General features: G+C 42.8%; 1 protein-coding gene across 5 annotated transcripts in view; it reads right to left on the bottom strand.

The window, feature by feature from the left end:
- C9orf72 (C9orf72-SMCR8 complex subunit) overlaps positions 1 to 27,898 on the bottom strand; it is a 228,434-nt gene that overhangs the window by 150,486 nt on the left and 50,050 nt on the right. For all 5 annotated transcript variants that reach the window (XM_069240640.1, XM_069240656.1, XM_069240670.1 and 2 more), the window contains one exon: positions 3,923 to 4,018. In XM_069240640.1, the coding sequence (XP_069096741.1) occupies positions 3,923 to 4,018 (96 nt within the window). The remainder of the gene's footprint in view (positions 1 to 3,922; positions 4,019 to 27,898) is intronic.

The following is a 27,898-nucleotide window of genomic DNA, read 5'->3' as shown; positions in this document are numbered from 1 at the left end:
TAACTAACCAGTAGAAAGTGCTCCCTCTTATACCCACTCTCACACCCACATAGACCCTTCACCTACCCACTCACACCCAGACACTCTCACAGCCATTGTCAAACCCAAAGCCACTCTCTCACGAACGGAGAAAGAGGCGCTGCGGCCAACTCCTGCTGCAACACGGCTAAATGTCGTGCGCAGTGTCGGATTGGGTGGTTAGCCGTAGGGACTGGGCAGAGGCCAGGCCCTGCAGCTAACCCCCGCAGCCATGCTCGGCATGGGGTTGGGTGGTTATAGGGGGTTTGCTGCAGGACCAGGGCCTGGCCTGGCCAGAGGCCGAAACCAGTGCACAGCGGTGGTTGGATTTAGGGATAGTAATAAAAATTACTTTACGTTAAAAAAAAAAGTAGAAATTCACTGAAAAAAACAAGGTTACAGGGATGTTATAGCTAGGAAATAGAATTTTAAAAAACATTAGAAATTCACCTAAAAAAACAAAGGTTACAGGGATGTAACCGTAGCTGCCTGTCTTCGTTAGGCAGATTTTCAGTGAACATGTTTAAGGAATCCCAGAGGGACCGGTCATATTGTCCCTGTAGAGCCACTTTAACAAAAGATGGTGATGTTCCACACATCTTTTTAACCAGGGCATCTATTTGCTTAATTTTTTTGTCCGGTGGGACCAAAGATGAAGAAGAGGAAGCAGAAGGGGTCTTTCATGCAGCTGTTACTATCACAAGACTGGGGGCGGAGGCGGGGTCCGCCCTGAGAAATAGTGGGTACTGTTCAGGAACTTTTTTAGGAACCAAAATGGTGCAGACCTCAAAGACGGTGGAGTGAGAAACTGTTGCATTGCTGGTTCTAGAAGGTTCAACACAAGAGGCAAGTGTGGTTGTGAAGCTGTCCTGTGATGTAGAGTTTCAAAAATCAAAGCAGAGGATAACGTCACAGTTTGGTTATCTATACTGGGCTTAGTGGCACCTCTGAACAAAACATCATTAAATCTTAGTAAGTCATCCACCGGTGATGCTCGTGGAGAAGAACCTGATATCAAGGGGATTGGAGGCATTCTTCTACTTGTTGGTATACCTGTGGATGAATGAGATGATAAAGTGTTTCAACTGACACTACAAGAGGCAGCAAGGCCATTTCTTAATGCTGCTACTGAGGGCTGAACCATGATATTATATGCACTGAATCTCCCTGTACCCGTGGAGTTATATGGTAAGAACTCCAGATGTTATTCTCCGTTTTTCTTGTGCCCGAGGAAGAGACTTGTACCTGCTGTCACATTTATGGCTTTTGTCACAAATGGATGAATGTGCCCCAGAAACAAAACAGTGGCAATGACTGATGCTTGACCCTGTTCCTTCCCCTAGACCGAGGCCTCAGATTCTCTCATACTTCGGTAGAGAAGCTGAGAGTCAATACAGGAAGAGTCATAATTTTCAAGTCTCCAATTTTGGCGTATGCCCCCTATTTTATTTTTGTTTTGTAATTGACCAGTATTTGTTTCACATATTGTTCTGTGTAACTACCTAATGAGGATTACTGCAACCTAATATAACATGTCACATTTGTACCAGTAATAAGGAGTTATCAATAATGTTTTTTTACTTTTGTAGGCATGAAATCTGTAGTGGTTTGAATATAACAAAGTATAACCTAAATGACTTGCCAAAAGCATAATTAGATGTATATTTATACTGGTATTAATTTTTGTAACGTTTTGTTTTTATGAAATTTGTTACAGTGCAGAATTTAATTTGCATATTGCATATTGTTAATTACATATAGTTGGATCTGCAGAAAAATGATAATGATAAAACATATAAATTAAGATGAGTCACGATGGAACTCACATACATTCTATGAAAAGCAAAAGGTAAGGAAATGGTTTTGGTTGTATCTTACGGGTCATTAAAATCAATTTACCTATGAATATATAAACTCCCTGTGCTCCATAGGTAATAGATTTTTTTGTTTTCTGATAACTTTGCCACTGTTTGACGAATCTCCATGAAACTTTCCAAAAACATTTAAAAAAAAACAGTCTCATCTAACTCTGTTCCTTCTTTGAAAGGTTTGGGGTGATCAGTCAAGTGGGGGGGGGCTGAGAAAAACAGGAGATGGCGGTCCCAAAATACATTTCCCAGGCAGATTTGAATAGAAAAATTGAACAGAGATATAGAAAAAACTGCTGCTCGCAAATAAAATAAAATTTGGCAGAAAGCTAGCTCTTTACCCAGAAAGCATGCTTTTTGTAATTTAGTGTAAATCCATTCAGTAGTTTTGTGAGAAATTAAGGTGGAAAATGTATGTGTCTTTAGAGGCAGAGATAATCCACTGACCCGACTGATCAAAATTAGATCGGACTGGCTGCCACAACATCAACAAAGATGCGGTGGTGGCCATTTTAGGACTTGGGGACTCAGTCCCTGTGACCTGATTTTTTTTTTTTTTTTTAAACATATAGAGACATAGGGTAGAGATACCCTCACCTCTAGGTTTGCTAAAACCGCAAATCTGTTTGTTTTCATTAATTTTTGTTGCACGTGTGATGAGGCGTGCACCCACCCTAAGTCGGTAAACCGCCCTGGGGACGCTATCCAAATGAGGCCTCTATAAATGAATACATTCTTTTAAAGGGAGGGGGTGTGCACTCCTGAGTTATTACATGGTCCAGGGGACCCGATCCAATGTGGCCTCTTTAATACAATTTTTTTTTTTTGTAAAGGAGGGGGTCTGCCCTCTTTCCCCCTTCCCCACCAAGCTACTGCACAGTCCTGTGGATTCCATCCCTAAAGAGTCACTGCTGGATTATTATTATTTGTCATCATGTGCCCCCACCCCCCTTCCGAGAGCCATCACATGGCCAAAGGGACCCGTCCCCCTTGGTCCACAGCATAACTGTGTCTCAGGAACCCCGTACCCTGGGACACTCTTGCATCCTGCATGCACTCTCGCAAGCAGAGGTGCAGGGAGCATGTCAACTTGCTTCCCACGCTCTAGCAGCCAGGAAACACAAGATAGCTCTCACCTGGCTGTAGCAGAAACAAAAGCTACTCCCAACCAATGGGGACAATCTAATGAAGCTGGCTTCCTCTGCACCCAGATGTGTGCTTGCAGGGGAGCCGGCGAGGCCACAGGCCCATGCACCATGCACCTTCCCCCCGTAGCCACAATAGTAGAAATTAATGTGGGTGTGCTGGGTGGGACCAGGACAACCATCAAACAAAAAGCAAGGCTGGCTAAAAAGTGGGACAGAGACACCCATAAAAAAAACAAAATAAAAAAAACAATGGGAACAAATAAAAAAATGAGTGGCCGGAGCCGTTCATTTATTATTCACTGTTTCTGACAAGAACCCCCATTTATGGGCTATTTAACATCTATTCTGGTTGATGGTGGTGCCCCAATCTAGGCAGAGGCGCCACCAGCATGTTATTTAATTGTAGTGGTGGGCTGCAAGGAGTGCAGCATCCCCCAGGAAATAATTTTTCCTGTGGTCTAAATAACATGACCCAAGGAAAAGATTATAGTATTTTAAGCATTCCCAGAGCTGGAGCTTTGTCCTCCACCATCCACTGCTTATAGCCTCACATATAACATCACCCATGACACATTCAGTGACAGCAATGATAACATCACTAATGGTATTTGAAATAATTTATGACAACATTGTGCATGGCATAAGCGTGCATTATATGTGCTTGATGGCACAAATTATAGCTACTTCACTTAACTATAATTGGTGAATTTCAGTGTTTACGTTTAAAATGTTATGCTGTAAGTGACATTTTCACACAAGTATAACGTCATTTTAACCTTTATTTTTTCAGCGAAAAAAAATGTACAGCTTTGAATCCCTGGGATTGAGTTCAGCTGGGGTGGTGAGAAGCTTTCTCTTTAAAATGCATCAGACATAAAAAGGACTTACATTTATTTCTTCTGGCACACTGTGTGATTTCATAGATGAAAGAAGTTCCATTATGGGTTTAACTTCTTCTTTCAGCATCGGAATGATGCTCTGGGCCTGGGTAATAAATAAAGAGACGTGAAAACCAAATTCAGTCAACCATTGCATTAAAAAACATTTAAAGCCACTTGCCACCAGGCACTCTTCAAAATGGTAAATCTGCACGCAGAATTCAACGTTTACCTTTGATTCCAGACAACATTCTGAAGAAATCTTAACTGAAAAGTAACTTTAGGCAGGAAACAGATGGTCGCTAACATGGAGTTTGTAAAATGCAGGTTCAAGTTGGTCTGGTACAATCCATTACTACAGCGTTTACTGCTCTTGGTTACAGACATATACAGATGAAAAATAGCTCCTAACTTAAGGCACACAAGTTGTGCAGTACCAGAACTTTTAGTTACATTTACAGGTCACTCACCTAAGAAGAGAAACAGACTGAGAAAGAAAAGACGGGACAGGAGAAACAATGCTTTTGATAAATACAGGGAATGCTTGAAAAGCAGAGAAGCGACACAGAGTCAATTATAAAATTAGGGACAGTTGAAAGAAGGGAGGCACATAGCGTATGATAATTAAGGAGACAAAATATAACAGAGGTAGAAAGCCTGTGATAAATAGGATGATTGGTTAAGGGGCAACTGTATAAACTAGTCCTTGCCCCTTGATATACCGCTGTAAAAAAAAAATTGTCTAGAGAGTTTCATTTTTGATTTGTGTTTTAGGATCATTAGTGAAATAATTTAGCTTGAATAGACATTGCTAATCAAGGCCGATTTTTTCTGGACAAAATGTTTTGATAAACAGATTTTAATTAGTTTTAATCCACAAAGTGGCAAATTTAAAACACAATTAGCTAACAGCATGTTGACATACATGCATGGCAATATTTCAAAACAGCAATCCTTAAGCATCACAAAAGCGACACATTAAGCCCAACACAAGTTCTTGTACCAAATACAACATTAAAGCAAAAAAGCCCAGCCACTTCCCCCAGACCCGCCCATGTTTACGGGGGCAACCTCTGACCGTATAAACTACACACTCTTGTTGTGCACACCAGTCTACTCCCTGTCGCCACCGCAACGGTGCAGGAGGAGTGGGGGACATCCACTGTGAAGCAATATCATCCTTGGCCAGATGGAGGGCTGTGCCTAGAAAGGTTCTCTCAGCCATTGGCTCCCAGAACCCTCAAACACACCAAGCAGTATTAGTAGAGGGGAAAAGGGCATCTCCCACCCAAGCACATCTGCCAGTCAGTTCCTGTGCTACCCTTGTCCAATAGATCGCCACCATGGGGAGGACCATACCATCTGGTAGAAATCTGCTCGCTCAGTCTCACACCAGGGGCAGGAAAGGCTGGGACTAAGACATGCCCAATGTAACCGAGCTGGGGAGAGGTAGGCAGAGTGGAGATAGTATTTTTGCATTGCTTGCAGTCGAGAAGCGATAGCAAGCTCTCTCTGGGCCATCTTGGCCCTGAGAGAGATATCGAGCTCTCTCTGGGCCATCTTGGCATCCCTCCAGTCCTCATCCTCAATAGGACCCAGCCATCCCTCCCACCAATCCTGAAGGTGCTGCAGCATATCAGGCAAGTTGATTATTAGGGTGCGGGAGATCTGAGAGAGCCATACCCAGCCAAGGTTACCCATAAGGGGCTTGGCCTGCATGGAACTAAACTCTGGTAGGGCTTCAGTGATCGTAACATGAGTGTGAAGTGTGTGTCCGAGTTGTAGGTCCTTAGAAAACTGAGTGGCTGCCAGGGCCTGGACAACATGTGTTGCAGTGATAACGTAATATTTCAGGAACTATGAGACATATATACTCCGTTTTCCAAAATGGCGGCTCTATAATGATGTGTTTGAGCCATCATATTGGTAATTTATGTTAATATTGTTTTTGTTTCAGGTTTTCCTTTGATTCAAATTCATAAACATGAGAAACCAGGTGGTAGCAGAGGACCTTAACCTCCTGACAGAGTGTTGCTAACTACAAAATATGAGGACTCCTTCAACAAAGAAAAATGTGTCATATGCTAAACTAATCTTAAAGAAAAGCCAACATCAACTGCGGCTGGATAGAAGAAAGTTTGAGATGCTGCAGAAATACGACAAGACGAAGTTCACAAAAGATTAAAACTGATCAGTGAAGAGGATCAAATATATTATCATTGTAACAACAAGTGCTACAAGTCTTATAGAATGGAAAAAAAGTCTGGAAAAAATGTGTAAAAAAAACAGCAGAAACCAGTGAATCACAACAAAAATCTGAGTTTTTCTGAGAAAGTGACAACAACCAAACCCAATGTCCAGCCACTAGAAGATTGATGGCTACCCCTGGTCCACCTCCAAGAACTGAACAGAAAGCAGAGGATCCTCAATATGTTATCTTTAGCCAGAACAGGGGCCAAAGGGACTGATGAAAGAACAAAGTTCGGAGTGTGTGAGTCTCAAAGGGCAAACATGTTTTATCTGCAGCTAGTTTCTTTCAAGATGAAGTTTTCAGCAGAATAGCTTAGCTAAACAGAAAGGTGAATGTATTTGCAGCAGATCTGTATGCCCATCGAACTGTACGAGTGTATCCATTTGAAAATATGAATGTACAATGAGCTCTCAGCAGCAACGTGACTGCCAGCCTTCAGTTAAGTTTGCTCTCGTTGAAAAATCACATGAAGTTTAAAAGCGACTCGAGTGCTGGCAGGGGGTTCACACTCAGTGAGATCAGAGAAACAATGGCCAACATTGATGAAACTGTATTGATCCATAATAATGAAATGAAGTTAAGATTTTCTGGTGAGACTGTGCAATGACAGAATTTATTTTTGTTAGTCTGACAGAAAGAATGAGCCACTTATGGTGTCCTCAGCTGGTTTGACTCCTGAAGTTCTTGCTGCCAAAATAAGATCACAGGATGCAGTGAAATCAGCAGGAACAATTTTAAGCAAAGTCCTGATAGATTTAGATTTTGGACTTATTGACATATTTTGTGATGCTCCAGATCTCTGCAAATCATGGGAGTCTACAAGAATGCCTGATGTTGTCTTAACATTTGTTCCATCATTGTTTGATATCAGCAAAGTGTTACAAACTAAAGTTGTTGAGTTCGGAACAGAAGCAGATAACATGGATGATGGCTTCGAAGATATAAGTGAAGAAGTGGAAGACAGTCCCATGAACCGACAGGCAAATGTACTGTCTTTTCAAGTTCACGGTTTATGAATTACATCACAGCAAAACAAAAATTCAGCTACACATGATGACTGCCCACGCAATCTATGACAAGTGCAAAAATAGAGAGCTAATCACTTCAATTAATAGGATTGGTGTATCAGCAAGTTATAATGATATAGTGTGGAGCAGGAACTTTTTAGCAGCTCATACTGTAAAAACGTGTGAATTTGACAGCACACTACTCCCAAGACACTTTACCAGGAAAGGATTTACGATTGCTGGTCTTAATATTTTGATTCTGAAGACAGCTCTTCTTTGTCTGGAACATCCAGCATACATAATACTGCCTTGGTGCTTTTTCAAGACTGGACCACAAGCTGTGTCAGCTGTAGGCCTAAACAAACGAAGTTGCAAACTTATAACCCAACTGCCTTGCCAATGTGTGCAAAATGACTACAAGCCATCAACATGCCACAGTATACCATAAAGTTTCAAAGTGACTGGGGACATATCACATATTCGTGCAGACTGAAGGATGAAGAAAAGCCAGTTCCTTGGTGTGCTGGAATTCATGTTCTGATCTCACAGAATACCATCTCACGGAAGAAGGATTTTTTTTTTTAACCAGTAATACCTTCTCCAGTCACAAACTATGCAACAGTATACACAGCTCTTAAAAATTTCCAAAATGTGTGTGGTCAGCTTGAAGATCAGCCTATCCTGCCAATTTTCTGCAATAACGGTGTTTTCCATATTGTCCAGTAGAATTTGATGATCTTTATCCAATGATGGGCGTTTTCCACATGACAAATGTGTTGCAGTGTGCAGGACGTTATCTCAGTAGATGTGACACCTACATCTACCTTGATACCAACACCTACCAGGAGACAAGCTAAAACAACTCTCTGTTTTATTTCACATACTGCCCTGCAAAAGGGGAAAAGGCTTTGATTTTCACCTAGTGACCTGGAGGCTCAAAAGGCAGCTGTAGTAGATCACTGATAGCGAGTGGGATATTCATGTCTTGATTTTGCACATTCACAGGTATACCATAAGCAGTTAGACAAACAAGTCTGCTGCAGCCACCCAAAAACAAGGCACTTATAAGCATCCCTCAGTTGGTAGGGATGCTCCAGGTGGAAGTATTTTAAGAAAGAACAGCACTGAGGAAAGTAGGCACCCTTTCCTAATGCCTTTATGCACCAAAGCTTTCTACCTGGAGAACCTTAAAAACCTGTATAATGCTGCCATCAAACCCAAATCTCTCGAGGTCACTTTGCAGGAAAAAGCCACTGCATGGTGTCAAATACATATCCCAAATCAAGTAAGGCGTTGATGCCATTTAACCCCGGGTTAGGTGAGGCCCTGCACTAAACAGCAAATGCCTAGGAGGTCAAATAGGGAAGGGGCAAACGCAATAGGTCCTGATGTGACAACGACATAAGGCAGAGGTGAAACCTAGGTGCAATGACTAGCCTTTATTTAGTTTCATGCATCTAATAAGGGGCCTGCAAGAGGACTGAGGTGCACCTGGTCCTTTTTAGGGTTAAGTATGAATTTGTAATAACATGAGTGGCTGCAACCTCACTCTACCTTTCCTTTCTTTGAAGGCGCACAACCTTTGAGCCAATAGGTCAATAAAGACTTTTATAAACTCTACTGGCGTCCAGTCCTGGAAAAGAACTTCACCGCTATCCTAACATGCAAATGCACTCTGCGATGGTTTAATCTAAATTCAAGCGTAGTTCTGAGAAGGAAGGGTACCCATGAGCAGAAATCGAATTAAATCTATGTGCATGCCCCTGTACTGGAACTCTCATGAAATGCCAGAGAACCGGAGTTTATGCCAAACTCATATTTCAGTATAGATTCATCATCATGCAGTACGTGGGTATTTGTAGGATAGCCCTAAAGAGAAGTAGACGAAAGAGTGCATTTTTTAGTTGAGTTTCTTACAAATTAGTTAAAAGTCATTAATTTACAAGCAGTTCAAATAATCTGTGCATGCAATTTAATATGCCCTACTAATGTTTTAAGATGTATGCTCCTCTTTCTGAGGAACCTTCCATCTTTTTCCTTTCCCTATCCTGCGGTCTTCAAGTAGACTTCAAGCTATGCCATAACTGCAGGGTACTGACGTTCTTTTTGCATACCTCTGCAAAATACAGTCCAGTTTTAGAACCCCCAGACCCTCTGGTCTAACATAGGCTCGGAGCCAATTAACCAACTAGAGATAGAGAAGGGAATGGAATGTAACTCACAAACCATGTATGCTTTACATAAAAATGATGCATTTTGGGCAGCGATCAGGCCTGAGAGACTACAGGACTGATTGTTTGTTATTAGTGTCACCGTAGCTCGACACACAAAAGAATCCACACCACACATACATTTAAAGACTTTATTAAAATCAACATCCTAATTTAGTGCAGATAAGATCTCTGGATTTAACTACAAACCAAACAATATAGAGGCAATGAAAGAAATTAATAATCAAAATAATTAAAAGAATTGTGATACTATGATGGTGTTCGAGATGTTCGTAGCACTGAATGACAACATCCAACCCCTCCCTTCTAGCCCCTACCTAAGCTAAAAGTGCCCATCTGAGTTTCTTGAGATGGCTTCTAGCTTGCACACTTTAGATGAACATGTGTTGAATCCATTTTAGTTTCCTCTGGGACACAGGAGTCAGCTTGGCCTCTGACTTGCAGGACTGTGCTCCCGTCACCTAGTGACCTTTTACCCACTTAGTGTGCTCAACTTTATTTCATTCATTTATTATTTCTTTTAGCTTGCTGCTATTGTTGATATTTTATGAGAAATGTTTAATTTCTCATTATCAGTGCTATTCTGAGAAGGCGTCATTATCAGCTTCACCATCAGTGATACACGTAGATATTGTCATCATGTCCCTGTCTCACATACGTGTGATAGGAACATCATGCACACTTGTTAGGGGTTGTTTATACAACTGCTGACACAAGTCTGCCACATTATCACTTGTTTAGGAACATAGCTGCTTAGGAATCCTGCATGATCTGTATAAATACATCTCACACAGAGAAGGTCAATAGCAGGGTTCCTTCCAGATGCCATCTATGCTGCAGAATTCAGCATTTGTGTCACCATGCAGTCTGACCTAGAGACCTCATTCCAAGGTAACAAGAGTTGGGGGGCACTTCCCATGGACCTGATACTGGCAGAGTAGGTTTATTATACCTCTCTCTCACTAGAGTAGAGTATTAGGCTTTCTTGGTTAGGAATTTTATATTTAATGTTTATTGTAAGATGGTGGGGGGTTTTATATTCACAACTCTCCTCTTCACCATTCTGCTTTTATTACTGTTCATTATCCCAATCACTGCAGCACATGCATTTTATGAAAGATGGCAGTATTTTCAATAAACCTATTGAAAACTCTCCTGCATCTCCTTTACTGACTATGTGTGTATGAGTCTTGTTGCCAATGAGAGGAAAGGGTAACTTCCGTTCTACCACAACTTCTCTGAGAGGTCTAATCTAGAGTCCCTGCGTTAGGCTGCCAGAAATCATCGTTGTTTTTAGAGTTTTGGAGAGGTACTGCTTGTGAGCCGGGAGGGTTTGGCTGACAGTTGCGACTTGTAGGAGTGCCTCAGTCACCTACAAACAGAAGTGCTGTCACCCCTAAACCAGCAGTCTTGCTAAGGAGTGAGAATCCAACTATGATATGGCGCCACCAACAATGGTATTTTGGCACTGATTTATGGATATCCTGAGTATCTCGATTTCTCACCATTATATGAAGACGTCCGTGGTCTTAAGGGAAATCCTCCTCAGCTGAACTGGGAGCACCTACTTAGGCTGTAGGCTGTTCAAGCTTGAACTCTTTAAAAGCATTTCTCCCCATTTGGTGTTCCATCTCTGTACCAATCACAAAATATAGCTAACGCTATAGACATTTCAGAAATGTCAGACATGCACTGACACAACATCTACTAGCCCATGGCTTAACAGATGGGGCCGGGATGTCACATTTATCGTGACAGCTCAGGAGGCTTACCAAAGAGAAACATTCTATTCCTAGGTTACCTAACCAGAGGAAGACACTACAACATACACATTTCAAACATATAATATAGCAAACAAACCACATCGATACCGCTTGTGGCAGTGGGTATAGCGATAGGGATTAATGAGACACCCAGGTGGGTGATTGAATAGAAGTGGTTTTATTGTAGAGTACAGGTGCCCTTGTAGCAGTCACTGTCTTTTCTCCTTATGTGTTGGTGATCTCCTTTGTTCTCTTCTTTCTTAGGGTTCCCGGTAGTTGATGATGTTTCCCCGGCAGTGGTGTCGTCAGGTAGACCGGAAAAAGGAATGAAAGGTAGGTAAGTCGTATGTCTGGGTGATTTGTTTGTATGATTTAGTGTGTGGAGAGGGTGGAGAGGGTGGAGAGTGAGAGAGTGAGAGAGTGAGAGAGTGAGAGAGTGAGAGAGTGAGAGAGTGAGAGAGTGAGAGAGAGAGAGAGAGAGAGAGAGAGAGAGAGAGAGATACATACATAGAGTGAGTGGTGGTGGTCTGGTGTAAGACTCCAGCCCAAGGGAAAGGAAAAGGGAAAAAAAAAAAAAAGAAGATGGCTATAGTTTATAGGTCCCGTCCCGTCACCACTGTGGTGCCCAAAACTTCTTTCTCAATAATAGAACCACTGTTTACCCTTTTTAACTACATATTAGGTAGTTATTGCTCCCCTCGTGCTGTCGCTTTTCTTTCCCACAAATCCCTTCCCAACCTCCCTCTACTCGCACTCTCCACCCTCCTCCCTTACCACTATAGCCCTTATTCTGTCCTTCAGGCAGGACCGTACCTGCTGGAGCCACGCCCCTCCAGGGACATGGTGGAGCTGCTGCCTTTTGGGACCTCCTTGTCCCTCCATGGGGTCGTCTCTGGAGGTCGATAGTCCTCGGTTATCTGATTCTCCTTCCTCGACGTCCAAATTGCTTTTTTCCGCATCCTCTTCTTTCGATCTCTCCTCATGTGTCCCGTCGTCTTTCTCCTCCTCATCTTCCTCTGCTTGTGCACCGCGCGCACGTTGTCCTTCTTCCCTTTTCAGGACTATGGAAACCCAGATATCCGGGTTTCCGACTTCCGCGATTTCTTTCTCTGCGGGACCCCCGGGGCACTTGTCGGTCCGTGGATCGGCATTGTATGTAGCTGGGATTTCCAGCACCCGGCTACACCGCTCTCCTATCAAGAACTTCAAAAATGGTTCAACAGCACACTATTATATGTAATACAACTAGTGAGATTAGGTCCCTTAAGTAATGACGGACCAACATGGCCCATGTTTGCCACATATACACCACATCTTGGCGTACAGGAAATGCAAATAGCTGACATACACACACTATATAATGAGGTAGTTTAACTTTATAGATGATTGGTACAATTTGCTAAGCGGACCTTGAATACCGCCCCAGCACGGGCTGCACGAGCTGGTCACCAATTGGCCATTACTGGAATTAACCCACAAACAGCACATTCTATCATGGGCAAGGCACCCACGGAACGTGAAAAAATGCTGTTCTGGATAGCACAAAAAACTAACCGGCTGGAATCAGTGTTTCCCCACCTGGGACCCCATGATAAACATAGCATTTTCACAAGGTGCTTGGCATTTGGAATGGTTTCCTCAGTGGATGACTGCACCACGTGGGATACAGTCTTCCCTGCAATTTACACTACCACTCATGGTACCCCGACACTTGCCAACTTACCGGAAGTGTTAAAACAAATACAAAATTAACACGTGCCTGCTCCAGCCCTAGATTTGGGGATGAAACTGATGCGCGGCTTCAACCCAGTCTCCTCAATAATACTCAGTAACATTAAAGGGGAAGCGGTAGCGTTGGCTATAGGTAAGAGGCTCTGAGGGATTCCACAGTTGGAACAGGAGCATGAACTACCGAAAATTATTTCCGAAACCTATACTAGTATGGGACGGTATAGTTTGGGAGTCAAGCTTTAGAAGCCTGAAATTCAGAGTACCACCCTTAAGGATGGTACTAACCAAGCACAAAAGGGTTCTACAAAGCACTGGGATAAACAAAAACAATATAAAGACAGAAGAAGACAGAGAGCAGACTCTCTGCATCCGTGATCTCCGGAAGGAGATATAATTTCAGGAATAGAGAAACCTTAAAGGCTCCTGACAGATATACTGATACAGCTCCCTCTCGTTCCTTTCAGGACATGCCGGACAGACCGAGTGAGAGACTGGGCTGGTCAGAGCAATGCACTGACTACGTGAAACACAAAAAAGACTCACAGTGTTTCTCAAGCAAGAAAGAGGTCAAATCCCCACAATAAAAGCCACAATCCAAAAAGAAGAAGGTGGGAGCGATTTCATTATAACATGCAAGCAAACTTGAGAACATTGCTGAGGAACAACACATGGGCAGTGACCCTACTGGACAGCGTGGCAGAAGTCACGATATGTCGCCAGAGTCTGAAAGATCATCTGAATGTGATAGCAACTAAGTATTTTCTTGTACTTGAGGCTGCGGATGGGCACGTCCTCCTACCCGACAGGGTTTATGATTTAAATATCCGAACTGAGGGAGACATAAAGTGCACTATTAGTGTACTTTTTTGGGACAAACTCAATTGTGATAGCCTATTGGTAGAAAAAGACTTGCCACTTGAGTATGTCTGCACACTCCCAACATGGGGAAGATGTAATTTTGCCTTCTTTCTCAGATCTTGTTCCGGAAGCGGTAAAGAAAGCCTACGCTGTTGACTGGGCTTTGGCGCAGGCACCCGCGCTATACTGCAACCATGTAGGGTGGGATAAGGATTCCCCCACCATGTAATACCTATTAGGTATACACCTCAGCTTCAATATTCTGTTAACCATGAGGCTGAAGCTCCCATGAGAGAGATCCTCACTCAACTCGAGTAACAGGGAGCAATAGAGCCCTGTGTTTCAGCAATGAATAACCTGTTATTTCCTGTTGCAAAACCAGACCATTCATATAGAATAGTTTCAGATTACAGACCCTTAACTGAAGATGCACTTACGCAATAAACACAGCACGGCACTAATTAACATAGTGCGCATGAAATACAAAACAGCCTTGGATATTTTCAATGTTTTTTTCTACCAGAACGTAGCGCGTGAAAGTCAGGACCTGAGTGCATCCTAATTTGGCTCACAAAAACATTTTTGCCGTTTGCCTCAGGGCTTTAAGAACAGCCCAGGGTTGTTTTCCGCCCATGTAATATCAATATTGCATGATATTGATCCAGAGGCGTTGTCCTATGTGGATGACATCTATTTCACAGATGAGGACCTCAACATTCATCTTGCCAGGGTCGATTAGATTGTCTTAGGATTCGCCGCCCTAGGCTACAAATTCAATTTAAAAATGAAGGCAAGAGCCTGGCCCTGCGTTTTTTAGAACAATGCGCTCAACTTCAACCACCAAATACAATCAAGAAACTACAGTCATTACTTTTCTTTGACTTTGGCAGAACTTACATTCCAGGTTATGCATAACGCATGAAATCACTCCATGATTTAATTTGCCCAGATTTCTCAAGTAGACACTGGACAATTGAACACATGTGCATCCTTGGAGGATTGCAGCAAGACAAGCTAGAAGCAAAACACTTACACACATGTGACAACAAAATAAATTTGGTCATCAGAATAATTGCTGGTGCCATCGGGTTCACCTATGTCACCTTTAATGAGGGAAACACAGTGCCCAATGCATGCAAATTACATTTGTACTCAAAGGCAGAACAACCCTTTGCACCCACAGAAAAAATTCTAACTGCTGTACAGATGGCTGTCATCAAGGCGGGGCCACTTACCCATGGGAAATGCATTATTGTTGTTACACCAGTGCCGGCCTTAGAGGCTGTCACCAAAGCAAGCGTTCCTACGCTAAATGATTACATCCACGTTGGATTTAATGGGCAGCCTCCCTGACGTTGATTACATCTTTGACCCAAAACTTCAAACACAAGAATTTCTCCAATACGAACAGAAGTACCCGCACCTACTAACATCTTGCCACTTGACGGGTACCAAACTGTCATTTACACTGATGGTTCAGCAGTAGGTACAAAACATCAATACTCAGCCGCTTGCGCAGCTGTTAGCGGAGTAATGAAGCATGGTGTATTCCACCCTCAAAATACCTACACGCAGAACCTGGGGGACTGAACCGCTCAGTTGGCTGAGCTTAAAGCTCTCATCTTGGTACTGGAACATAAGGACCCAGAACAGCTCAGCTTGATTGTGTGTGATTCATACTACTGTGTCCAGCCTTACAATGATTATCTCAATAATTGGCGGTTGAACGGGTTCAGAGACTCCAAGGGGAGCATCACAAAACACAGAACTGTGTGGGAGAGGGTGGCTGATGTTAAGGATAAACTACCAGATGCTCATGTAGTACATACACTGGCCCATCGACGTGTAGGAGTACACATTGTAGGAAACACTTTGGCTGATGAAGCTGCCAAATCTGCAGTATCTATGGCTTCTGTTGCTGCAGTGACTCGTTCTCACACAAGACTGGATAATGAAATTAAGGCTGCTGTGAAAGCTTCGGCCAAGGGCAAGCCTCTTCTTAAAGCATACCCTACAAAATATTCCTACCATATCAGTGCACAGAATGTTGCCATTCCAACAATTCCTGGGGTGGGAGATTGAGTGATCCCCAACCAAGACCAAAGATTAGATCTCATCAAAGCAGTGCATGAGGGTGTCACATCTGCTCATGCTCGTGTTGCGGCCACAATATCACTCTTACAGAAACACTTCTGGTGGCCGGGCCTATACAAACAGACTAAGAAATCTATCCTTTGCTGTGACATTTGCCAGCAAATAAAGGGCTCCAACATTAAACGCCCAATGTAGGCATCCCTCTTAGTGTTCAATAGACCACTTCAATGTGTGTACCTGGACCACTGTGGTCCCTTACAACCTGATGGTACATATAAATACATCTTAGTAGCTGTTGATTCTTGTTCTAGATTCCTGTGGGTATGGCCACAGCGGTCGGCTCACACTCAAACTGTTATAGAAGGCTTGCTGGTCTTTATTGGTACATATGCGGTTGCAGCATTCCAGTCAGACCTGGCCCCTGCTATTGCCTCCAGGGCATTCAATGACAGTATGAGGACGATGGGTGTTCAATTCCATTACTCTTTGCCATATCATCCAGAGGAATCGTGACCTAAAGCAGGCCTTAACAGCAAGAGTATTAGGTTAAGGCCGCAGTTGGCTTCATCACCTATATGGGGTCCAGGGAGTACTAAATAATCTGCCAGGACGGTCCTTTGGGGGATGCACGCCTTATGAGGTCCCCTTTGGGATACCTATGTATGTACCAGATATAGACGGCCCTGGTATGGTGGTAGCAGATGCACCTTTTGACATTAATGAATGTCTCACTGTCTTACAGGAGCTTCAACAATTTTGTGATGATAATTCATCCACTAGTGCTGCCACTTTAGGAATAAGGGATTTGCCAACAACATCCACAGGCTGGATTCCTAAAGTTGGTGATCTGGTTCGGGAAAAGATTACTGTGAAGAAGGAATTCGGCCCATCTTGCAGAGCACCGGTTAAAGTCCTGGGAATTCAAGGCACCAGAATCGTCATTGTACCACCGTTCCCACAACTTTTTTTCCAAACCCTGGAAGAAGTTTTATTTCTGCCCTTGTCACGAGTAAATTTCCAACCTCTTTCAATATGAGAAAAGATTCGAGAAGAGCTGGTGAAAGCCCCTAAAACATGCAAGTTATTAGGTTTTCTCAAACCCAAAAGGGTATTCCACCCCTGGAACTATTACTTACTGTTAACTCCAGCCGCAGTATGTAGATCTGCGGAAAGGTGGCAAAATAAGGGAATTGTTAGTATTCAAACCCTACTATAGTACCAGGCCTGGCATAATCAGAGAGACTATTATCGAAAGGTTTATATAATGAGATTGCTGCCATAACTTGTCACATCACTACGTGGCACAATTGGGACATGTGGAATTTTGTTTACATGACAAGTAGATTTGTGAAGCAACCTGTCCGATGGACAAGTAGATATTTTACTAAATTACACACCCCTGACTGTATCAAACTTAAAATACACTTCAATTATTATATTGAAGAGCGCAGGCCTCCTGATGAATGATGTGTAATGGAGGCATAAGCAGTTTACTTAGCATGTAGTTCTCCTCTAAGACAGTATGCAATAGCCTTGCGGCAATGATATTCAGGCAGATAGGTTGCATTGTTTTTCAGATAATTTTACTTCTTTAGAAGGGAAAGAATAAAAATTGTGCACACCACAATAAGAACTGTTTTTAATATTCCAAGACAGGTTTGAAAACACAGAACCACAAACGTAAGGGATGCTTACATAAATAGATTTAAAGCTAGTCAACAAGCCAGAATCAATGGTTTTAAGATCACGGGTAGTGCCAACTGTGTTTGAGACAATGAACATGGTGGATAATAAATATGCAAAATGTGTCAGAAACTGAGTTTGCAAAAGTCATTGGATCGCAGATGCAGAATGAGCTGCTTGGAAGAAAACCTCTCAGTTGCAGAGGTTATGCATACCTTTTTACTGAGTCAGCTTATTTAACTCTTTCAGTGCGGGTGTCAGCTAATGGCGGACACTCGCAAAACCTCCCCAGTGCGTATGTTAGCCAATGGTTTGAACTGGGGAGGCAGGTAAAAGCCTTTCTGCTGTTCTGCACCAGAGGGAGTCCTTTATTTAATATGAAACTCGGGCTGCTTGGGAAGAGCTTCTCAAACAGCCCAAGTGTTGTTTTTCGTTGCTGCCATGACTATCAGCCTATAAGGTGGGCTGATGTAATTATAACGTGAAAGTAAACTAAACCGATGGGCTATTTTACTTTCACTGCATCAGTGCTCAGGGGGAATATCTCAGCCCCTGACCACTGATTGCTTCAGAAGACGTATCGTTCAGAAATCCTACTATACACTAGGGAAAACAAAAAACATACGAAAATTTAGTGGTAAGCGTTGCTCCACCCCAACAACTGCAGCATCAGTATCAGTCTAAGCTCAATAGACACCAGGGAAAGTTTAGAATTTTTTTTTTTTAACAAGGGTGGGAGCTACCCACCACGGGCACGGCCATGTCCAACCCCCAAAAAAGAGCAACAGCCTTTCTGCCCTCCCACCCCTCTTCCAGAGGCGGGTTGTGGTGATTACCACAGATCTGCCCTCTGGGGGGGGGGGGGGGGGGGGGGGGGTGGCAGACTAGACACCAGGTAAAAAAATTAAAGAAAATGTAGGGGGGTGGGGGCTTCTCCCAGCATCAGCCTTTCTGCAGCCCCGTCTCCCCACAGAGGGTCGATGGGGGTGATCACCCCTTACCTTCAAGTGGGGGGGGGGGATGGGGCCGGGCGACAAAGCTCACAAGACACCATGGATTTCAAAACAGAGCCAAAAAAGGAGGAGACAGCCTACCCTGGCATTGAACTCTATCCCAGAAGGGACAATAGTATCTCTCTGTTCCCATGGGGGGGGTCAGCCTAGAGTTTTGTACCATTTGGTAAGATTCCACCCAAATATGTCCCCCAAGTAGGGAATAAAGTCCACCTGAAAACAGGAATTTTGCATTTTGGGGCAAAATAAAATGGTGTTGATGTTGCATTCTGGTTTGTCCTATTTGGGGCTGGGTGTGGCTAGCACCAGAGTGAAACACTCATATCACTTTCTTTTACCCCAAAGGCAAAATGCCTGGTGACAGGTGGGCTTTCTACCCTTATGGGGGCCAGATTGGGCAATCTCCTCAATTGGAACAAACCTTCTATCTCCCCCCACGACCGCAGGGGTGGAGGGATGAGCAATCATTGCCCCTTCTATTGGTGGGGGCGGAGGGCATGGCTTGATGCCAGGATAGGCTTCACCCTCATGTTTTTGTTTTGGCACACTTTTTAAATACCTGGTTAGTAGTGGACTTTCTTCTCCCCTCTGGGGCAAACTGAAGGCAAATCTAGCTCAGTGGGTGGGGGGATAAGAGGGGATTAGGCCAAAACAAAAAAAGGAGGGGCTGCCTACCCTGGCATCAAGACATACCCCTGCACCTCAGAAGGGACAATAGGGCCTTTCTGCCCCTGTTTGTCTCTATTAGGGAGAATGCCCCAAATCTCTCCCCTGGAGGACAGAAAGTCCGCCTGATAACAGGAATTTGCCTTTAGGGCAAAAGAAAGTGGTGCAGGTGTTGCACTCTGGCATTAGCCATACCACCCACCCAAAAACCACAATGATCTACAAACCTTAAACTTTGACTAAAATGTACATTTTACTCACATTTCTGTGAGGAAAACTTCTGGAATCTGTCGGGACCCACAAATTTCCTACCACCCTCAGTTCTCACAAGTCCCCGGATATGAATGGTATCCCATTTCAGTGGGAGAGCCATGAGACCATGACATAAAAGTCCCTACAGCGCTATGCTGATAAGCAAAAGGGTTAGCTGCAGTATTTGGGGTCCTGCTGTGATGCCACCCATGGAAACCTACAAACCACAGACATTTTGGAAAACTAGACAACCAAGGGTTTCTAGGGTGATGTGGCTTGCATGGATCGTATGAGATTTTCTTGCCCACAATGCCGTGCAAACCTCAAACTTTGCCTGAAAACACACATTTTCCTTACATTTCTGTGATGGAAACTTCTGGAATCCCTAGTGCTCAAGTCGGGAACATATAAAAACTAAGGTCAATGGGAGCCCTCGTGAGGGGACTCTCATTGACCTCGGATTGATCTGTTCCTGTTGAGAACACTAGACCCAGCCACACAAGTAGCACAGTGTTTGCACAGAAGTGAGGCAACGCCGAGTGGTAGGAATTGTGTGTTTTTGGTTTTACGAATGTATCTTTTGAATCTCTGAATCCATTTAGGTGCCAATGTAGCAAGTCCACATTATAACCTGTTAAGCAGAATATTAAATCCAACACAATTAGTAAGGCAACTAATGAACCAGCCTTCTAAAAGGCAAGTAAGGCGTATCTATTTCTGCTAATTTTGAAGTGGGATCACCTAAAACCTCAGGGTGTGCAGAGTGCCTCGAAGTTATGGTCTTCAAAAAGTCTCTGCACTGCAGCGCAAGGGATAGCTTATTTTTTTTAGTGCCAATGGCGCATTGCACACAGCCATCCACGTAGAACATGCTCTTATACTCATCTATCAGTAAGACGTTTGGAGTTTATGGGATAGTTTCTGTATGCTGCATAAATGATTGAGTTCCAAGTGTCAGATCATACTCAATTTTTACATAAGTTGCATTTTGCATTGCAGCTCACTGCCCCCAATGAAGGTGTAGAGCAGGTGTATTGGGGATAATAGCTTTAATAGCACCTCAAGGGAAGGTGTAGGGGAACAATAACTATTTGATTTCCCTAAACCACAAGTCGCACCTTCAAAATTGCTGTCTACTCCTACTGAGATAATTCTCGTGGTGGTGCAAAGTGTTCCTCTGCAGTAGAGTATAACGAAGATCTATATGGTTTGTGGTCCTCTGCTTCTTATTATCAAACATGTATGTGAAGCCTAAAGCGCTAGGGACAACCCTAATTGCTAGGCTTGTCTCTAACATGTCTGCTTGTGATCCACTTAAGATAGCAGTATGTGTATTTGTCTCATTTTTCTCAGAAACAGTGGGAGTAATTAATTCATATAGAGGCTTACAAGCTCAGTATAATGCGTCACGTAATCTCTTCCGAAAAAAAACAAAAAAACAATCAGGGCTTGCCCACCACCGAGGTCAACTGTGATAAGTCTGTGGTGTAGCCCTTATATCTAGTCAAGAGGTCCCAGGTGATTAGAGTGATTGGCAAGATATATAGGTCACAACATCTTTCTTGCTTTTGTATCCATACGATTTTCGCCAGAAAGCATGACGTTAGAGCCTAGGAACTTTTATGTCTTGTGGTGACATTTGCAGAGATTTGGGCTGAGGAAAAGGCCGAGGTGAACAAGTATTTTCATAGTACATTGAAAGGCAGTTCTCTTATAAAGATTTATCTGATGTATGTCATTCTACCCATAGTAGTCCCACTTATTTGCTAAGAGTGATTTTGAGTTCTGTTAGCTGGTGATGCTTCTTCAGTACTAACAGTAGTTCGTGGAGAGAATTATGGGGAGCTGTAAGCAATAGTAAAATTTCATCAGCAAAAGCTAAGGCCTTGTATGCGCCTCCATGAAAAGTGATGGCCTGAGCTGTCTTGTTTTCCAAATCTTCTGCAAAAGTGGCGCTAGATATAGGAAGAATACTAGCAGATACAATGGACACCCCTCCCGCATGCCCTCCTGGATCACTAAGTTAGGAGTATTGCCTCCATGAACTCAGACCCTGGCATAAAGTGCCATACACAGAGCTTCCACCCACTCTATAAATCTAGCACTGAGACCCAAGCTGCAAAGGTCTGCCTTCATCATGCCCCAGTCTACCCCATCAAATGTTTTCTCTGCATCCAGGGAGAGTGTTACTGTTTCTCTGAATCTTTTCCACGGCAGGTCGATTAGATGGAAAGCCCTCTTATTGTTAACGTACGTAGATCTGGCCGGAATAAATCCCACAGGGTTCACATGAATTAGTTTTGGAATCAGGGTTTGAACGCAGTTTGCCAATAATTTAGCAAAGATTGGAACATCCCAGTTCATCAGGGAGATCGGGCTGGACGACGAGCATTCTTTACAGGGCTTCAGAATCAAGGCAGTTGACGCCTCAGTCATTGACTGGGGTACGCCCTTGGTGGTGGATAAATTATTGAAGAGGTCAGATAAAAAGAGCAGCCATTTGTGGTGCAAACATTTAGAGAAAACAGTTGTAAAGCCATCAGGGCCCATGCATTTCCTCAACTTTAAGTGCTGATCACCTTTAATATTTCTGCTAATGATATTACTTCATCTAGTGACTCGGCCTCGCCTTCTATTGAGCGTTGTAGGTCCGAAGGTGTCGCTTTATAATTTACATAGTTGTTCAAAATAAGTGTGAAATGTGTGCCGTTTCATCTTAGATGTTTGCGACAATGCCGAGAATGTTTTAGTCTCCTGTATGCCATTTGTGCCTGTGTAGCTCTCAGTTTGTTTGCTCACAGGATTCCCGCCTTATTTCACCCTTGTGGTATCTAGCTCCAGTTCTGTTCAATATGCAATTTGCCTTATCATACTCTAGTGTGAAACTTACCCACGTATTGTTGCTAATTGTCTGCCAGCTTTTTAGAGGGGTTTGCTTTGTGTTTCTACTCTGTGGATACCCATTGCTCAATCAGTCTTTTAATGCAATTTCTCTCATGCCTTGCAATTGACTTGCCTCAGACATAAACTTTCCTCTGACTATAGCTTTTAAAGCATCCTAAACTATCTCCAGATCTAGCTCACTGGTATTATTACATTTAAGGTAGTTCTTGATTGCCTTCTCATATTTCATGAATAACTACTCAGTCTCTCAAGAGTTGATGAGTTGCCATTCCTTGGCTGTACGCCTAGCATCTAGAGTGGGACGGAACAACTCTAGTTGTGCTGGGCTATAGTCCAAAAAAGTCTGTGGAAGTTGTTTAATTTCCTAGACGTCCACAATCAGCCCCGGGTCTATCATATTATAGTCTATTCTAACAGAAGTTTGGTGTGCCATAGTCAAATGCAAGTAATTGGCCATTAGTGGGCGCGTGTGACACCATGTGTCAATCACACTGAGGTCATAAAGAAAAGACTTGTTGGTGGTGGAATTGTATGTGTATCTCCTGTTCTTTTGTGGGATTATTCAGTGTAAAGTTTACTACACAGTTAAAGTCTTCCCAATGTGTAATATGGTGCTCTAAATGGCACCCTATTTTCTGTATTGTAGGAGTAATTAACGTTTCCTGGGCTGTATCTGAAGCATAACTAGATACTACAGGGACAAGGGTACAGCCCCAGCTATTAACCACGACCAGCTATCTTCCTGTTTTTAAAGTTTATTTTATATCTGTGCCCGGCTGGAAGAGTCACTATTCTGTCAACCCCAGCTAAATGCTCTGTTAACTCAGTTGGGCCTCGGACCTGAGTTTGTGAAATGGATGCAACTACTTTACACGAAACCTACAGCACGGGTATGTACGGGCAGAATAATCTCAGACTCCTTTATAATTGGCAGAGGCACCAGACAAGGCTGCCCACTGTCCCCCTGTCGCCATAGCAGTGGAACCACTGGCCAGAATGGCCAGACCAGGGTCACACTTTGGGGGACTTCCAGTGGGAGCACAGAGACACAATATCGCATTATATGCGGACGATATGCTAATTTTCCTTGGAGACAAAGACAAAGAACTCCCCGGGGCAATGGCCATGTTAGAGAGCTTCGGCGAGGCTTCAGGTCTTAAGATAAACTGGAAGAAATCATCAATCTTCCCGTTAGCGGAAGGAGTCCAAACGATGACCGATACCAGGGGCCTCCCCTGGACTCCCACCACATTCCGATATCTCGGAGTCAATATATACCACAAACCCTCAGACCTATTAGACGGAAACATATACACGGCAATCAGGAAACTTAAAACTGATATACGGTTCTGGAAGACACTACCCCTGGCAGTTACGGGAAGAGTAGCAATATTAAAAATGATAGTACTTCCAAGATTTCCTTATTTCTTCTCCACCATTCCCCTAATCATACCCAAAGCAGTATTTAATGACTTAAACTCTATCATGTCTAACTTTATATGGGGACCGGGCAGACATAGGCTAGCTCTGAATATGCTCAAGAAACCTACCTTAGAGGGAGGACTTGCGGCCCCTGATATGGAAACCTACTACTAGGCAGGCCAATTACAATGGCTGGCAAGATTCCTAAACGAGGATGCAACAATTTTGGAGTCACAGAATAATACTAGATCTTTATCCCATACACTGTTGGAAGTGCTAATATCCCCGGGAGGGAAAAAAGGCTTGGTATCTATACTATACAAAACACTACAAAAAGACACTCTTACCCAACTAGATAGCCTTAGACCAAAATGGCAAACTGAACTAGAGACCACGATAGAACCACAACAATGGGATAGAATTACCGCACATATATACCCAGTATCAAGAAATGCCCGATTTAAACTAATAAATATTTACATTTACCATAGAGCCTATCTCACCCCCGTAGACTTGCAAAAATGTTCACCTCCAGCGGAAATGACTGCCCCAGATGCAAGGAACCAGAAGCAGGCCGGGAGCACATGCTTTGGAACTGCCAGCAGGTAGTCCCATACTGGACAGATGTATTTAAAACCTTGGAAACGATAACGGAACACAGACTGCGACCTTCCCCGATGTCAGCACTGTTGGGGGACTTTCCCCGACCAGCTAACAAAAAATCTACTAATAAATTTATCGATTTAGCAGTACTGCTAGCTAAAAGAGAAATATCGAGTCACTGGAAAGCATTGACAGGCCCTCAAATACAAGGATGGTTAAGTGCAGTGTTAAAGTGGGTGGAAACAGAAGGACGTATATTACATAGAGAGGCAGCCCAAGGAAGGAGTTCCAGAGATACTGCAAGCCAATGGGACACAATAATAGATGAACTTAAATACCCCGAAGAACCAGAATCAGAACACTCACAAAACATATCTAATCTAAGCTCTGATGAAGCCTCTTAAAATACATGACAAAAAGTTAATGACCCGAAGAGACACTGACTCACTATACAGTATTCAATTATATATCAGGAAATAAATAAAAAATTTAACGGTTGCTGGATGTAAGGAGGGAGGGGATAGTTGGGGAGTATTTAACATTGTGCAAATGGTAATGTTAACTCATGTTTGGAAAATTAATAAAAGATATTGTAAAAAAAAAAAAAAAAAAAAAAAAAATGCTCCGCTAACTCATCTATGATGCAGATGCCATCAACACATCATAACATCTCTGGATCTTCTTGTAATGTCTTCATAATTCTTGTCACAAAAAGTCCAGGGCTGTTGTTATAATCCTGTGGCAATCTCATATTTACATACTGAAAACCAGTAAATGAGAAAGCAGTTAGATCCCATGATGCAGACACTAATACACGTTTGAGATATCTAATAAGGCCTACTTGCCTTATCGCAGGGATCTTTCGTGATTTGCCTCTCTGGCCGGACGGCCCAGCCTTGATGAAGTCACCTGAGTGACGAAACACGTGTTGGCTGTATCTTGATGAATGCACAATCCTTTGGCTAATAGTGCCTAGAAATAAAGACACTTTCCACAACAGATTCGGGATCTTCACATTTTTTGCTCTCTCCAACTTCAACTACACCACCAGGGATACTAATCCTTGCTACGCAATTGGACTATTCATTTCTGTGTGCTGTGGTCACATTGCTTTGGTCATCAGTCCAGTAGTGTAAGCAATTGGCACTGCATGTGTATGAGATTAAAAAATGATTTAAAAATTAAACTGAATGTGGAATACCTTTAATAGCCAACTCACAACAGAGAGGAAGCTCCTGTTTGAAGTGAGGGAAGAAACCACTTATCATCCGAACAGAGCAGCAAGCCAAATAATCCAATCGCACTTTCCCCTTGTCCCAAATATTTCATTGAGTTGTGCCCCAACCAAACCACCTGCCGCTCCCAAGGTGCAAACCAAGAAGAGGTCCAATGCTTATGTGTTACAGTTGACAAGGCACCAACACAATTTAAGTTAGAGTTGAATCATCCAAAAATATTGCTCCAATAAAGCCTTTATTTTCTTCATACAAAAGAAGACAGCCAACGCGTTTTGTTCATCACCTGTGAACTTCCTCAGGGCTGTAAAGTACAAACATATATAAAATGCCCATAGTTTGCATTTGCAACATCATACAACATCAAAAATTAAACACACAACATAACAATAAAATAATACATCTAAATGTGAGGGAAGAAACCAATGTTACAAAAGAGGTCTCCACTATTAGTAATTATTGGTAAAGTCTTGTGCGCATCACCCAGGAGAACTCGCATCTCAGCAACATTGGCCAAGTGCCAGTGATGCATGTTTTGCAATCTTCTGCAAAATGCTGCACATTTAGATCCTGTAGACTCTCTTGTGAAACACTGCTCAGAGCCAGCTTAACACTTAAACCTTGAAATCTGGTGGACTCTATCCAATGAACCAACTACGCACTACGCAGGGATGGTGCATTCTGGGCAACCTTTAATCATGCAAGACCACAAGATTATCTGCTACTGAGTTTCAAAAATTCATTCATTATGGAAGGACACATTATATATCTAAAGAGTTTAATAAAATTCACATCCTAATCTAGTGCAGATAACGTATGAATGTAACTACAAAAACAAAAAACAGTGTCAATGAAAGCAACTACTAAGCAAAATGGTTTAGGAACTTATAGCGCGCACTGTCACCCAAAGGCGTCATGGCACAAATACTCATGGAGGGAAGAAGGGATATAAAATCCTATACATATCTGAAATATTATGGAGAACTGCAACATTGTGATGGTATTTCAGACGTTCATTGCATTGAATGATAAAAGCAGTCTTTGTTAAACAACCCCTTCCTTCTTGCGTCTAGCATAGTAGCTGGAGCACAAAAAGGGCCTGTGTGAGTTTCTTAAAGTCATCTCAAGCCCACATACCTTAGCTGAACAACAGGCATGTAGTTCTATTCTTCAAGGAGGTCAGCCCCTATCTCTTTGTCTTAGTTGTTGCATTCCTAAATGAGCCGATAAGGCAAGGCTGGTTCAGAGGAGAGCTGATGTCATTCACCTCAGCGTGCACAAACTAAATCTCTCAGGAAGTTCAAGATTCCTCTATGCCTGAGACATGTCTTTACCAAGCTTAAATACACTTTTCTGATTATTTTGGAAAGAGTAGGCCTTGTGAAGAATGATGTAAAATGCAAGAATTAACATATTAATCCTGATGAACCTTCTCTAAATTCTAGCACACACTGTGTCATACTACAATAAAGCACGTTGTTTTTACATGTGCAAACAATACTAAATGCAATGCAGATTCATAAATGAAAAATGTACACTCAAATAAATGAATTTACAAATATATGAATTGCAATGGCTTACGTAAGCAGAAAAGACAACGATTGTGTCAGAACAGGACTGGGAAATCAGATACAGATCTCAAACTCAGTCAGTAGACAACAGAGCTATTCCCAGGTCAGAGACTCAAGACACAAGCATGCCTGCTCAAGTTTCAAAGTTACACAAAAGGCACATCTGTATGGTTTCACTACTCTTACAGGATCTGGACTCAAAATGCACAAGTCCGAGTTTTCTTTTTAATACATATAGTCAGAACAGATTATGAAATTCCTCCAAGACAGTGATGAAACAGCAGTCATGGCAGGAAATAATCTCTGGCACCAAGGCAATTACATCAGCAAAAGATGGTCTCAGCTCAGCTGGGATTATCATTCAGATATCACTATCAAATACAACATGGAAAATCAATCATTTTGTCCCCAAACATAGGCATAATATTTTAGGAAAATAATCATAATTGCACCAAAATAAAAGCGTACCCTGTTTTGAAAATAAATGTTTTCAGACCCAATGTGCTGGTGAATCATTTTTGTCAAATGCTCTCACATGTACCACTGACCTATATGATCAGAATCTGGTCACATTCCCATGAATCACAAACACATGCCAGGCAGTAGTGGGCCATTAAAAGTCAAGGATGTCCACCAAAGGCCTGGGGGATGGAGAGGACGAAGTTTGAGGGTGGATGGGAGGGGGGGGAAGAGGGGGAATGG

This window comes from Pleurodeles waltl, chromosome 1_2 (genome assembly GCF_031143425.1).
Source record: "Pleurodeles waltl isolate 20211129_DDA chromosome 1_2, aPleWal1.hap1.20221129, whole genome shotgun sequence".
NCBI lineage: Eukaryota > Metazoa > Chordata > Amphibia > Caudata > Salamandridae > Pleurodeles > Pleurodeles waltl.
Note: the sequence above shows the minus strand (reverse complement) of the source record. Positions and strands in the feature narration are given on the sequence as shown.